The 13,050-nt window shown below is 45.5% G+C and overlaps 2 protein-coding genes across 6 annotated transcripts in view; both read right to left on the bottom strand.

Moving 5' to 3' along the window:
* Positions 1 to 65: 65 nt before the first annotated feature.
* LOC114858301 (RNA-binding protein 39-like) lies at positions 66 to 5,890 on the bottom strand. Its single transcript, XM_029155418.3, has 15 exons — positions 5,750 to 5,890; positions 4,860 to 4,917; positions 3,306 to 3,355; positions 3,010 to 3,201; positions 2,571 to 2,624; positions 2,326 to 2,443; positions 2,085 to 2,237; positions 1,821 to 1,958; positions 1,679 to 1,744; positions 1,396 to 1,600; positions 1,188 to 1,274; positions 1,017 to 1,113; positions 835 to 940; positions 651 to 729; positions 66 to 575 (listed from the first exon to the last, which is right to left on the bottom strand). Exons 2-15 carry the CDS (start codon positions 4,908 to 4,910, stop codon positions 475 to 477), a joined length of 1,497 nt encoding a protein of 498 aa, XP_029011251.1. The 5' UTR covers positions 4,911 to 4,917; positions 5,750 to 5,890; the 3' UTR covers positions 66 to 474.
* The window catches only part of LOC114858263 (solute carrier family 12 member 5-like), a 28,336-nt gene continuing 18,400 nt past the window's right edge, over positions 3,115 to 13,050 (bottom strand). For 2 of the 5 annotated variants that reach the window (XM_041071661.2, XM_029155274.3), the window contains exons 17-24: positions 12,824 to 12,993; positions 12,626 to 12,757; positions 12,431 to 12,538; positions 12,180 to 12,296; positions 11,921 to 12,105; positions 11,673 to 11,687; positions 11,463 to 11,596; positions 9,340 to 11,324 (exon numbers count right to left, since the gene is read on the bottom strand). In XM_041071661.2, the coding sequence (XP_040927595.1) occupies positions 11,233 to 11,324; positions 11,463 to 11,596; positions 11,673 to 11,687; positions 11,921 to 12,105; positions 12,180 to 12,296; positions 12,431 to 12,538; positions 12,626 to 12,757; positions 12,824 to 12,993 (953 nt within the window). In that variant the 3' untranslated portion in view covers positions 9,340 to 11,232. Of the gene's footprint in view, positions 3,202 to 3,305; positions 4,697 to 4,859; positions 4,918 to 5,749; positions 8,083 to 9,339; positions 11,325 to 11,462; positions 11,597 to 11,672; positions 11,688 to 11,920; positions 12,106 to 12,179; positions 12,297 to 12,430; positions 12,539 to 12,625; positions 12,758 to 12,823; positions 12,994 to 13,050 lie in introns of those variants that run through there. The other 3 variants (XM_041071662.2, XM_055510438.1, XM_041071660.2) reach the window with 3 other exon arrangements.

The following is a 13,050-nucleotide window of genomic DNA, read 5'->3' as shown; positions in this document are numbered from 1 at the left end:
ATTCTTAAAGGCCAATTGAAGTGACTGGTTCCATTTCACCCAGAGAAAGTTTAGCCAACAGGAGATGAATTGTCAAATTTGCTAAAGTTTATTTGGAGCCTTCATACAAAAAATGAAATTATGGCTGTAAAAAGTTACAAAGGATTACTGTTGACACTGATACTTGTGTCGTTAGGCCTACTAATCCAACACAGTTTTGTAACTCTTTGCTATTTATTCAAATCTAAAACAGATTTAAACAAGCAGATAAGACGATAATATTTAAAAACATACGATACCTGAAGATTACTTCTCAGTGGTACTTTTACAACACAAACCCACAAAATTTGAAAAGCAACTGAAAGGGAAAACCCAATTATCAATGGTGAATTGGGCCAACTTATTACAGACAGCCAACTAATTTCACTTCTGTTCCAATGACAATTCCAAGGATGCAAAGAAATATATTTACAGACATTTAGAATGTGTCTCAGACTATCGACGTGTGGGCATTAGAAGCTGTTTTGCAGTCACTGAATCAGGAAAAAGGTTGTGGTAGGTGGGCAAAGGAACATAGGCGGCGGTTATCATTTTGCCTGAGAACAAAAAAAAAAGTCAAAACTTGGTAATTGTTTGTGGTGAAATAAAGTACTTCAATGTGTGGTACACACCTGCAAACCAGCGTCCATGAAGTGCATTTACAGTCGCCATTGCTGCTGGTATTGAGGGGCACTTCACATACACATTACCCTGTGTGAAAAAAAAAATGTTGAGTGAACCCATAAACTGTTTAGTACAGAACTGTTTGTGACTCATGGTCTCATGTTTTTGGCAGGACACTTGTTTTCAACTTACTTGAGCAGAGTTCTTGTCAACGTAAATGTGAACAACTCCTCCATGTTTGTTGCACTCCTCAATCACATCATCTTGGATCTCAGTGGCCCAGTTGGGATCATTCTCTCTAAAAAGGATTCAACATTGTTAGAAGGCTTCAAAAGCTGACATTATTTAAGAATCTGAAATGGGCACATTCTTACGCCTGTGGGTTGAACAGGTTGGACAGCTGAAGGCAGTGTGTGGCCAGGGGCTGTGATGGGAGGTTCAGCGCCTGGTTTGGAGCTGGAGCTGGAACGGCTTAAAATAGATTTTTAAAAAAATGTTAATTGTGGAAAAACAAACAACATAATTTGCATTATGTATGACCTCACCTGCTGGAGCACCAATTCCTCCAAAGGGAATGGACCCAGTCATCTGTAGGGCCTGCTGAGCAGCAGGGGGGATCTTCAGACCTGTTCCTGTAGAGGATGAATAATGTCACTCAAACGGGCAGAAATTAACTGGAAGGCGTTTGGATTAACACAAAGCATTGTTTCAGTATGGACCACTTTGTTGAAACAAAGACAAGTTCTAACTGACCTTCTGCAAGTCGAGCCATAAGCTGTAGACGCCCAGTGGTGCCAAGGTCAATACCGGTCCTCTCTAACTCATCGTTGTCCAAGAATGAGCTGGCAGTTGAAGAGTCAGAGCGCTCTGTAACATGTCCCACCTTCATAGGACGTCCAGCCAGCTCAAAGCCATTCAACTGCTCCAAAGCCTTTTTGGCACATTCAGCATCTGCAAACTTTAAAAAGCAAATAGGTTGAAGTCAACTGAACTGAATGTATTGAAGAGCTGTCAATGATACAGATGCTTTAATTACCGATATGAAGCCATATCCTTTGGATCGTCCAGTTTCACTGTCCATCATCAGTTGGATTCCCTCGATCTTTGGTAAGAAAACAAACTGTTAATTTTAATAAATGTATTAACACATAATATATGTATTTGTGAAACTAACCGACCTTTCCAAAAGGCTCAAAAATCCCTCTAAGCATTTCTTCAGTGATGTTGAAGTGCAGTGAGCCCACATACAGCCGCATTGGACCGGAACTGCCCTTCTGCAGATTATTGGCAGCAGCCGCAGCCCTATTTTTCTCTGCCTACAATTACAAATCAAGTATAAAACCACTATGTTTTTTAATATATCAAACAAATATTAAACTTTTCCAAACCTAGTGCAAACTAAGCTACATGTACCATACTTGAGTCTCTGTAAAGAAACCCACCTGAGAGGCCTGGACGATGATGGGAACCCCCAACAGCCTCTGGCCAGTAAGTCCAATCGCCAGGGGAACTGAAGAAGACTCCACAAACTCTATGTAGGCAATACCCTTAGATCTCCTGGAGTTTCTGTCTGAGATCATTCTCACATCTCTGACCTTAAGAGAACATGGAAAATCATTAGACCAAAGAATATACAGACTTCCTACATCACACAATTCCAACAAAAATGGAAAGGAAACTTACTTTTCCAACAGCTGAGAAGAAATCTTCCAGATCCCGAGCTCTGATTCTTGCAGCAAGCTGCATGCAGAAGACTGTGCGGGCATCTCTCTCTTCTGGTGTTAGATTGTCAATTGGTTGCCTAAAAAGACACAAGGCCAAATATTTAACATTTCTAACTCGTATGACATTTAACAAGCCATTTAAATATATTGGGTTAAAATGACCCATTACCAAAATCACACTGGAAATATGCATATCTGACTCACCTGATGGGGCTCTTCTCTTTTTTAAAGGGGCTCCGACTTTTAGAACGTTTGCGACTGTCAAAGACAAATAAATTTGCTTTTAAACACAACCTCTGTACTTGGTACAATACAGTGTCTATGACTAAACATTGAGATGCAGAACACCTAATGGCCTTGAAATAAATATGCTTTAGTACTGAGTGTTATTATATGCAGTAACAGATCACATGCTAACCGTCTTATTTTTTTGTCTACTTTCACTGTGTAGAAACAACTACTGGAAACTACTTCCTTGTGTTCAACTCATGAAGTTGTGTAAAAGTCATTGCAATGCAGTAAAAGACTGACCTCCCTGACGCTTATAATGGCCTCATTTGTTTAGGAGAATCTGAATTTAACTACAATAGTATGAAACAAACATCACAATGGCAGAGCTATATGAATGTAAAGTGTCACATACATGGGGCTCTTGCGTGCTCTGTATCGCCCAGAACGTTCCTTGCTACGGGACCGACTTCGATGGCGCTCTCTGCTGCGGCTGCGCTTTTTCTCGCGGCTCCGGCTCCTCTTCTTACCCTTCTTCTTGTCTTTGCTTCTGCTTCTTCTTTTCCTAGAGCCTGGGCTACGGCTCTTGCTTCGACTTCTTCTTTTCCTTTAAGCAAAGCAGCACCCAAACACATTATAACGGTGCTACTGTGGTCCAGTATATAAGTCATAAAACCAGAATCATACATAGAAAAGCTGTTCAACACTTACTTCTTGTTCTGGTCGTCATGGCCATTTGCATGAGAGGGCTTGATCTCATCCTAAGCAAGGTTGATAGAAGAAGATCATGAGGACGTAGATGAAACATTTCATGTCGTCAAGGTAAAGGGGGAAGGGATGGGAGAGAAAATGCAAAATATATATAATTAATAATAATAATACTTCAAACTTTCTACTGTCAGGCCTGGACAGTGTCCTTCCACCACCCCAATAGCTTCCCATCCCACTCCTTTTCTCTCTCTCTTTTTAAGAAAGCCTGCCAGGTATATAATGCAACAATGGCAAAGTTAAGGGAGATTGACGAAAAAATTAGCTGAGTTGAGGAAGCTTTGACAAGGCAAGTCATCTCTTCCATTCCCCTTCTAAGAAGTCGTACCAATGCCACTATTTGTGCCTAAACATAAACAAGAGATCCTGTGTGGTTGGTGTCAGTCCAGTGATCTTCACCCATTTTCGTTCTTGGACTGTAAGAGCTCGATGCCACCTCTGTCACACATCTTGCCCTGAAGCAAACAGGGATTCACACTTCTTAGTAATATTGACGCCCAAGAAAACAAAATAAATGAAAAAAATAAATAAAAATAAAATAAAAAAATCCATTAATTCAGCCATTTCTCATACTGCCATTATCTTTAGTTTCCATTAAAGTATTAATAATTATAACCTTTGACTTAAGGATTTATTGCTAACGAAACTCACTTTACGTTACAATGACGCTATATAGAGGTATCTATTTTACAGTCATTGAAGTAATAAATCAGTAGTTGTGGAGTCGTGTAGCATGCAAAAATCAAGATGCTAATTCACATTACTGTTGACTAAGGAAAAGAGGCAGTATTCATATTTACAAGCAACCTATATATAGACACCTCGCTCTACAGTTCAAGTATGTGTAGAACCACACTGAAATACAACTTTTGAAATAGGAACAGTCATAACATAATAAACCGCAATCCGGCATCCGTGTAGTAGACAACCTTAACACACTGAGCAAGTTGATGAATGCATATTTACCTACAGTATAAAAACAGACAGGTGCAATATTGTCAAACCACAAAGACGACAATTTTGTTGCCATTTAAAAACAAAAGCTTAAACTCGACGTTATGTGTGTGAACATCCAGAAACACTGACGGCATGCAGATTGTAAATCTGAATACTGCCTCCTTTGCTGGACAGGTACAGATGGGCGTATGAACCACTGGCATTCACCTTGTTGCAACCGAATGGGGATTGGATGTTCTAGGTTGAATCTCTTTTAGTCCTAAGGTGAACCACAGTACATCAGTATATGCGCAATAACTACCTTCCTTTTTTTCACAGTTCACAGTGGAATCAAAGATGAATTCATGGGAGTAGAGGTGAGATATCATTAGGGAAGTCTATAAAGAGAGATAGATGTGGATTTATTTATAATTCTGTATTGTGTTTTTAATACTCAAATCACACACCACACAACATTCAAGTAAACTTTGTCAAAAGTAGCAAATATAAGGACTCAAGAGTAAAGTGAAACAGGCCCCATCTCTGTAATCCGCAACCCACCTTTCTGTATGGAGCCTCCAGCATGGCCTCGACGTCAAACTCATCAGCCATGATGATCCTGAGGAAGAAAAAGAACAAACGTTTACAGCGGCTAGATTCATTGTAACCCCAAACCAATTTCACCGTACATTTTAACGGAGGCCGCGTCAAACGCTTTTGTTTTTGATATTATTACTACTACTACTACTACTACTACAATAATATAGTCGATAATTGTAAGTATGTCCAAGGATACGTCTACGTACTGTAGTTTTTAAAATCCAAATTATTCGTCATTAAAGTAAAAAAAAATTACATAAGAAGCTCAAATTTTATTCATGATAAATTACGATCAAAATGGTATTGTGCAAGCTTAGTCGGAAGCTACAATTAACATACTCAAGGTAAACTTACTCGAAGAAAAAAAACGACATGTTTCAACAGTTTCTCAACTTCCTTCGATACTACAGATCTACTAAATAACGATAAATAAATGAGAGCTGGAAACTCGAGGTGTGGTAGTTGTGACGCAATTTAAAGTAAAACATGCTTGCTTTTTTATTAACGTCTGTAAACGTAAAGCTCGGACACGCGTTGCACGCAACACGAAGCTAATGCTAACTAACCTCGAGATGCTAAAGCTCTGTCGTTCAAACGCTAGCGTGAGATTATTTAAACCAAACGGCTCAATTTACTGCTACACTCAACGCATCTGATCACATTGTCGTCAATAAACACGTAAATCGATGTACTACAAACCGAATTATAGTTATTTCAACCTTTTAACACTCCCCTGAATAGTATTTAGGTGTAAAAAACAAAGTGCTAGGCTAACAGTGAATTGCCAATATGGCCAGCTAACAGCGTTTCCACGACAGCAAGCTAGCTCCACAAGCAAACATGGACGGTACCTCTCGGGATTCCTGAAAAAATGTGCCAAAGTCAAAAAGTCACAGAAAAGGTGCGGCTGGGGACGCTCGTTTCGACGTATTCGTTTGGGGTGATCTCAAAAGCTTAGTTGAAAACACGAATTTTGAAGTTATGTAAGGTTTTTTTTCAGCGGGTCGTGCCCTGCTACTAAACGCTCTTCTTCCTTCTTCTCGTTCGTCCTGTTCTTCTTCGTCCGCGACCCTGTTGCGGCAGCGGTGCCGTTACCGCCACCTAGCGACGTCCAGCGACGTTTTACTCCAATTTCTACCCCACTATAATACATATAAAACATCAGTAAGAACAACGGAACGCAAAACGACAAACATACAGAAATGTTCTGATAAACACTTTTATTCTTCTCCATAATTTGTCGTGCTACTGAAAGCAGGGATTCAGCCCAACACAGCCTGCAAAACGTTACTGAGGACAAAAAGGCCCACCACCAAGCCGTTTGTTCCACGACTCTCTGCCGCCATCTGGTGATTCCTAGAATTAACAAATGATACTAATCTAGTAATAATTAGAATCAGAATCAGAATCGTTTTTATTCGCCAGGGTTGCACAAGACAAACACCCTCATACCGAACAGTAATTATTTACATATCAATTACAGTTCTATACATACATTATTTTCATGAAGTAAATAAAGAAAATAATAAAAAAAGAAAGTCCTTCTCTATGTGATGGGGTTCAGCTTGGACACAGCCGGGGGGAAGAAGCTATTTTATTTATACCATAACAATTTTTATGAATGATTTATTGTAATAAATGACATGAATAAAAAGTCTCATATCACAAACAAGGTGAACTTTCACATTCAAGTTTTTAGTGTATGCATTAAGTATATTTAGCACCTTTGCTGGGTGTAATGGACAGTTTCTGACAAAGTAATTCTTCTGCCTTATCATGTCTCATGTCTACATATTTACACCATAAACGATATAAGCATTTAGTTCATAGCGACTAAATAAAGACAAGCACAAGCTAATATATTAAGTTTTCTAACTGTTGCACTTCAAGCAGCAGAATCCTCAACTGTAATGGTGTTGTTAGCTTTAAGTGGTGCCTCATAGTCCGGAGGAACCTCAAAGAACGGCTCGTCGTCGAAGCAGAAGTCATCAGATGGAGCTGCGAGCTGTGGCAGTTTTAAAACGAGGCCGGTGAGGATCCCGCCCAGCGCTGACGCCGCTATGGTGGCGAACACAGCTGCCACCTGGAAGAGCGCCTGCTCCTGAGCGCTCCGCCCCAAGCCCGGCTGTAAGCCCGGTATCAGCACCTGCAGCTGCTCCAGCTTCGGGTCACCTTGCACCGGGGCTCTGTGGGCGAAGGTCTCGTACAAACTGGGGCCATACACGTCCTCGCTGGCTGTAAGTATGGCCCAAACCCCTGCAGCGCAGGAGATGAGTCCCGTTAGGCCGTGCAGGTTGTGTATCCCACACTGGTCTTGGATCCTGCAGCGACGCGCCAAAAAGGGGCTTAAATACTTGTAGCCCAGCATGCAGGCGGTGCAGCCCATCATGCCCAGCGCGTATGCAGCTGCAGGTGAGATCATCATGTCCACAGACGCCCCCACCGTCACGCCACCAGCCAGAGTTACGTTCTGAACGTCGGCCATGGTGACCTTTCCGTTTTTGTTCAGCATCACGGAGAGGGCAAAGGCTGTGACGGTGGAGGCGCTGAGGCCGATGAAGGTGTGGAGCACGGCTCGGTGCTGGTCGTCGCCTTTAAGAGTCAATGCGGCGTTGAAGGAGGGCCAGAACACCCAGAGGAACAAGGTCCCCATCACAGCCAGCATGTCGGACTGGTAGCTGGTGGTCTCCTTGGCGTGGCCGTCGTTCAGGTGAGGCCTGTACAGCACAAAGGTCACCCCCAAGCCAAAATAACAAGCGAAGAGATGAACCAGGATCGACCCCCCTGCGTCGTTGATCTTCAGATAAGTCAGCACCACCCATTCAGTGACGGCGAAAACAGGCACCTCCAGCAAAGCCATGACCAGCAGCTGCAGCGGACTCGTCTTCCCCAGAACGGCCCCGAAGGAAATGAGCACCACGGCGCAGGCGAACTCCGCGTTTATGAGGTTGATCACACCGAGATGGATCTTACCGTCGTGGCTGAACTGGAAGTACCCCTGCACTAAGACGGCCCACTGGATGGCAAAGGTGGCCAAGAGGAAGTTAAAAACCATCCCCCCAAAACCATACAGGCGGAAAAATGCCAGCAAGCACCCGAATCCGAGGAATATCATGACCTGGATGTCAGCGAAGAAAGGGTAGTCCCTGTACAAGGCGTTGTCCACGGGCCGGGTCTCGTTGCCCTGAAGCCTGGCGTCCGTGTGCTCGTCGTAGGTGACGAAGGCCGCGTACAGGGCCACGATGAGCACCTCCATGACGAACACGAACACGGGCAGCCGGACGCGGAGGCTGCTCGACCGGCTCTTCATCTTCATCCTCGCTGCTCTTTGGTGCAAATGGCACCCAATTCTTTTGCAGGCTGGAATATATGAGTTTAGATAAGACAGGTCAAAGGCTCGGTCAAGCCTCCGCTCACTCCGCTTGCACAAAAACAGCAATATTCCCTGCAGAGTAAAATACCACTGCATGTACTTTGACCACTGCAATTAGACAGGTTATAGCGCTGATAGATCAGCGTTTATGGCAGTAGACAGAGCCTGTGCACATTCATATAGAATCACACGCTTGTTTCATTGAACATCTACAGCCACTTGAGATCAAAGTGAAAGGACTCCAGGACGTTACGTTCTGTAACCCTGTCAGGACGCAGTCCTCCTGACAGTCAGGCCACGGCAATGAAGCAAGTGTAAAGTAAACACAGCAGAACCTTTAAACTCGGTTCGATACGTTACTGTAGAGGCGTGTGTGAGCACAGCAACCAGCTGATTCCATGAAGCTGAACGTTGTAACAGATGGTGAATCTGCAGCCGCTTGAAGGTCACAGGTGTGTGAAGACATGACATGACCTCCATTCACTACGTTGGACTAAAGCAGCTGCAGCCACAGAATCCAGAACTTAAGCCCATTGGACCACGCGGTGCACAGCCCGCGTTGGCTCCTGTCTGTCTGTCTGTCTGTCTGTCTGTCTGTCTGTCTGTCTGTCTGTCTGTCTGTCTGTCTGTCAGAACGCGCTGTGGCCACGGGGCCTTTTCCTCTGCTCGCAGACAGTCTGACTCCGCGGAGGCCTTCAAGCCGAGCGCACAAACTCACTACAGATGCTCTTGTGTGTTTGTCTGTGTGAGAGGAGTGGTTGCGTCATGGGTTGGGGTTATTGTAGGGTTGTGGCCTTTTGTGGCTTTGTTGCTGGAAGCAGGATGTTGCTCCATAGACACATTCTCCCCACCACTTTCACAAGCCTGAGGCAAAAACCCACTGGAAAAGACCTCTGACTGGAACAAAGAAACAGACGGGTCACCGCCGTCTTGTCTAAATGATGAGGCTGGAGAGTGTCTGTTAGGAAAAACAGAACAAACTGCATTTACTGAGCAAAACAACTGTATCTACAGCCCAGTTGATGCAGACATGAGTAAGAAATGATGGCACACACATGCTCCAACTGGTCCTGATGTAATAAAATGATTTTAATTCAATGCATTTCATGCCGACATGTGAGGTGGTTCTTTGCATTGAACCATTGCTTGTACATTACAGCATTAGGTGGTGGAACATGGGACAACGTTTGCTGCCTCTTGTAACACTTGGCTTTTTAACCTAATGTGGAGCAGAACACACGTCTGCAGGTCTAATCTACAGGCAAATACTCAACTATACAGAGAAATGGACCCGTGCTGGTTTATGCTTCTTATTGTGAAGCTTCGTGTCCTACAGGGAAACCGAGGACTGTACAAATACAGTATATACAGAAGGACCCATGTAGAGGCAGAAGTCAAATCCTTCACCAGTTCAGAGGAAGACGAGATGACGGCTACATGTTTAGACTGAGCGTCAGAACACAGTCAGAACACAGTCAGAAAACACACATTCACAGAGACCAACAGCATGTGAGAGGAAAGAAGAGAGGATGTGACCTTCGTCTAACCTTCATCCTTCCCTCACCGTCACAGTGATAGTAACTCATCACTGGGCTTCAGCGCTGGTTGACGTCAAACTCACTCCCAACGGTGTCACAAAGATTACGATCCAACAGCTTCTGACAAAACTAGCAGCGTTTTAGCAGCATGGTCTAAACTGTAGCTGTGGTCAAATGGCTTCTTGCACCAGAATCAAATCACTCTGATTATTATTTAACATGAAGAAAATCCTATGAAGGAAGACCCCATAAATATTTTTGCCAGTTTTGTAAATTAACACTTGTGAACTTCCAACCACACAATGAAACAAGGACAAGGACAAAAACAGACATGATTAGATGAATAAATACATAAATATACTTAATAATAAATAAAACAGAGACATTCCTCTCTTGAAAATGCCCAAGAACTAAAGGAAAGGATGATCATTAAACATAACAGATAGGTTGGACTCTTTACTTATTATGAATTATTTTTCTGGTCCATATTTGTTTTCGTATTTTTGCTGGTTAGTCAACTTTGATATCTTCAGTTTAAAAAACCCACAAGCAGGAGTGTCGCCTCCTTTTCTAGAATGAGGCCAGCTGTGCTTTACGACATCCAGGTCCTAAGTAGATTTTTATCCATGAGCGCATCTGCTGTGGTTGGACAGTAGCAGGGAGGTGCTTGGTCAGCTGGAAGCTGGGCCTGGAGCTGGTGTGATGGGACTGGAGCTGGAATCTGGGACTGGAGCTGGTGTGATGGGACTGGAGCTGGAATCTGGGACTGGAGCTGGTGTGATTTGACTGGAGCTAGTGTGATGGGACTGCAGCTGGTGTGATGGGACTGGAGCTGGTGTGATGGGACTGGAGCTGGTGTGATGGGACTGGAGCTGGAATCTGGGACTGGAGCTAGTGTGATGGGACTGGAGCTGGTGTGATGGGACTGGAGCTGGTGTGATGGGACTGGAGCTGGTGTGATGGGACTGGAGCTGGTGTGATGGGACTGGAACTGGTGTGATGGGACTGGAGCTGGTGTGATAGGACTGGAGCTGGAAGCTGGGACTGGAGCTGGTGTGATGGGACTGGAGCTGGTGTGATGGGACTGCAGCTGGTGTGATGGGACTGGAGCTGGTGTGATGGGACTGGAGCTTGTGTGATGGGACTGGAGCTTGTGTGATGGGACTGGAGCTGGAATCTGGGACTGGAGCTGGTGTGATGGGACTGGAGCTGGAATCTGGGACTGGAGCTGGTGTGATGGGACTGGAGCTGGTGTGATGGGACTGGAGCTGGTGTGATGGGACTGGAGCTGGAAGCTGGGACTGGAGCTGGTGTGATGGGACTGGAGCTGGTGTGATGGGACTGGAGCTGGTGTGATGGGACTGGAGCTGGAATCTGGGACTGGAGCTGGTGTGATGGGACTGGGCGGCAGCGTGGCCACGGCTCAGGAGTAGATGGTGATCACTTCCCGCCCACCTCCGCGCACCAGAAGGACCCGGTTCAGACCCTCAGTGAGCACTTCAAGAAACTCCATGTCTGAGAAGCAGTGAAGGAGGGAGTTATTCATACCTGGTGCATGCGTTACGTCAGTCTGAGCCACTCCCTGATTCTTTTTAACCTATTCTTTTAACCTCTATTTTCCAGCGTCATTCAAGCGTGCGTGAAGCAGGATACAGTTTTCGTTGCCGACCCGGTTCTTGGGCGGCCCGGGCATGTTGAGCAGGACCAGCTTGGCCTCCTTGGACTTCTTCATGATGACCTCGTTGAGCCGCATGGCCGTGTGCATCCGCCTCACGTCTGTCTGGTTCCTGGAGCGGGACACATTGGGTCAGAGGGGTTCTGGTTCTGTCTGGCAGCGCGTGTGTGCATGGTGCTGGTACTTACAGGTTCTCCCATTCCCTGCAGACGCACGTTTGTTGGGAAACAATAACAAGTTATGTAAAGTGGCTCAAACTGTTTGTTGGTGGCTACAGTCAGAACAAAGTCTAGTTTGCCTCTGGAAACGGGTCGATTAATGCAAATATTTACCACGGACACATGACGTATGGGTAGAGAGCTACTGTCAGTCAGGTTCCTACAACGACACAGTGAGTGTGAAGGCCGGTCTGAGCCTCGGAGCAGCGGTGACTCACGGCTTCATGTTGAAGGCGTCTCTGCCTCCCTCTGCGTTCGCTGCTAGGAGGCTCCTCCCTTTGTCTGCGGCCCGTTTGTGAGCAGGTGCAGAGGCCGCCGGGCCGGTGGCGCCTGTGGGCGTGGGGGCGTTTCTGCCGTGGCTCCGCTGTGGCTGCTGTGGCTGCTGTGGGTTGGAGGCCTCAGACTGAGGGAGGAACCCCGACACCAGACGTCAGTGAAGGGACGAGTCGCTGCTTTGAGGATCCGAGCGCGACTCACCTCCTCCTCGGGCTTTTCTGCCAGACTTCCTCCTTCCTCGGCGCTGGACTGGGGGTGCAACGTGGACGGGTTTTTACGTCGAATGGACCCACGGGACGAATCCGTGATGCTCTGGATCTGCAAAGATCACACTTGTTCTGGACTCCCTCCAGATAAACAAAAAACCAGTCTAGAACCAAGCACCCGATTAGAACCACTCAGCTCCTCCGGCAGCGAGTTGTTGCATCAACAGGACACCAGTGTGTCTTTACCTCTCTCTCCATCTCGTTCTTGGTCAGGTGCATCTGTTTGAGGATCTGTGAGCGTTGCTCCATTATCAGCGTCTTCTCGTAGGTGTAAGCTGAGATGTCACTGTCGTGCTTCAAACGGACACATTTCCACATTTCCACATTTCTCCACATGTAAATATTGGACACATTAAGGTGGCAGTCGAACGCGGCTCTCACCATTTCTACCACCTCCACCTCGGCGTCAATGCGCAGGTGATAGAGGAAGGTCATCAGGTCTTTCTTCATCTGGATGCTGTTGTCGTCCATTTGAGCTACAGTGAAAATGCGCATCTTGCATTTCCTCCACACCTGCGTTAAATAACAGGAATGCGTGAGGCGCTTTGCATTGATATGATTTGCTCGCTGGTTTCCCACCTTATGCTGACGCAGCAGGAAGGGCAGCAGCATCAACATGCCGCCATCGTGGACGATCCACCACACGTCGATGTGGCCCTCGGTGAAGCGCTCGCTGTTGGACGGGTAGCTGGAAATGTTCTTAGGAACCAACAGGGCCAAACTGGCCACAGTGGTTTCTCTCACCACCTCTGAAAGAAATACCACAATTTTAATTGTTATTTTAAATCTGTTATTTGTCTGACAAT

The sequence above is a fragment of the Betta splendens genome, chromosome 7 (genome assembly GCF_900634795.4).
Source record: "Betta splendens chromosome 7, fBetSpl5.4, whole genome shotgun sequence".
NCBI classification, from domain to species: domain Eukaryota; kingdom Metazoa; phylum Chordata; class Actinopteri; order Anabantiformes; family Osphronemidae; genus Betta; species Betta splendens.
This window is presented reverse-complemented; position numbering and strand designations above follow the sequence as displayed.

Coding starts and splice junctions, on each gene's coding strand:
- LOC114858301 (XM_029155418.3), bottom strand. CDS start 4,910: ATGGCTGATGAGTTTGACGTCGAGGCCATGCTGGAGGCTCCATACAGA. Junction 3,202..3,305: donor CATGACGACCAGAACAAGAA/GTAAGTGTTGAA, acceptor CTTTGCTTAAAG/GAAAAGAAGAAGTCGAAGCA. Junction 1,601..1,678: donor AAGGATATGGCTTCATATCG/GTAATTAAAGCA, acceptor TGCTTTTTAAAG/TTTGCAGATGCTGAATGTGC.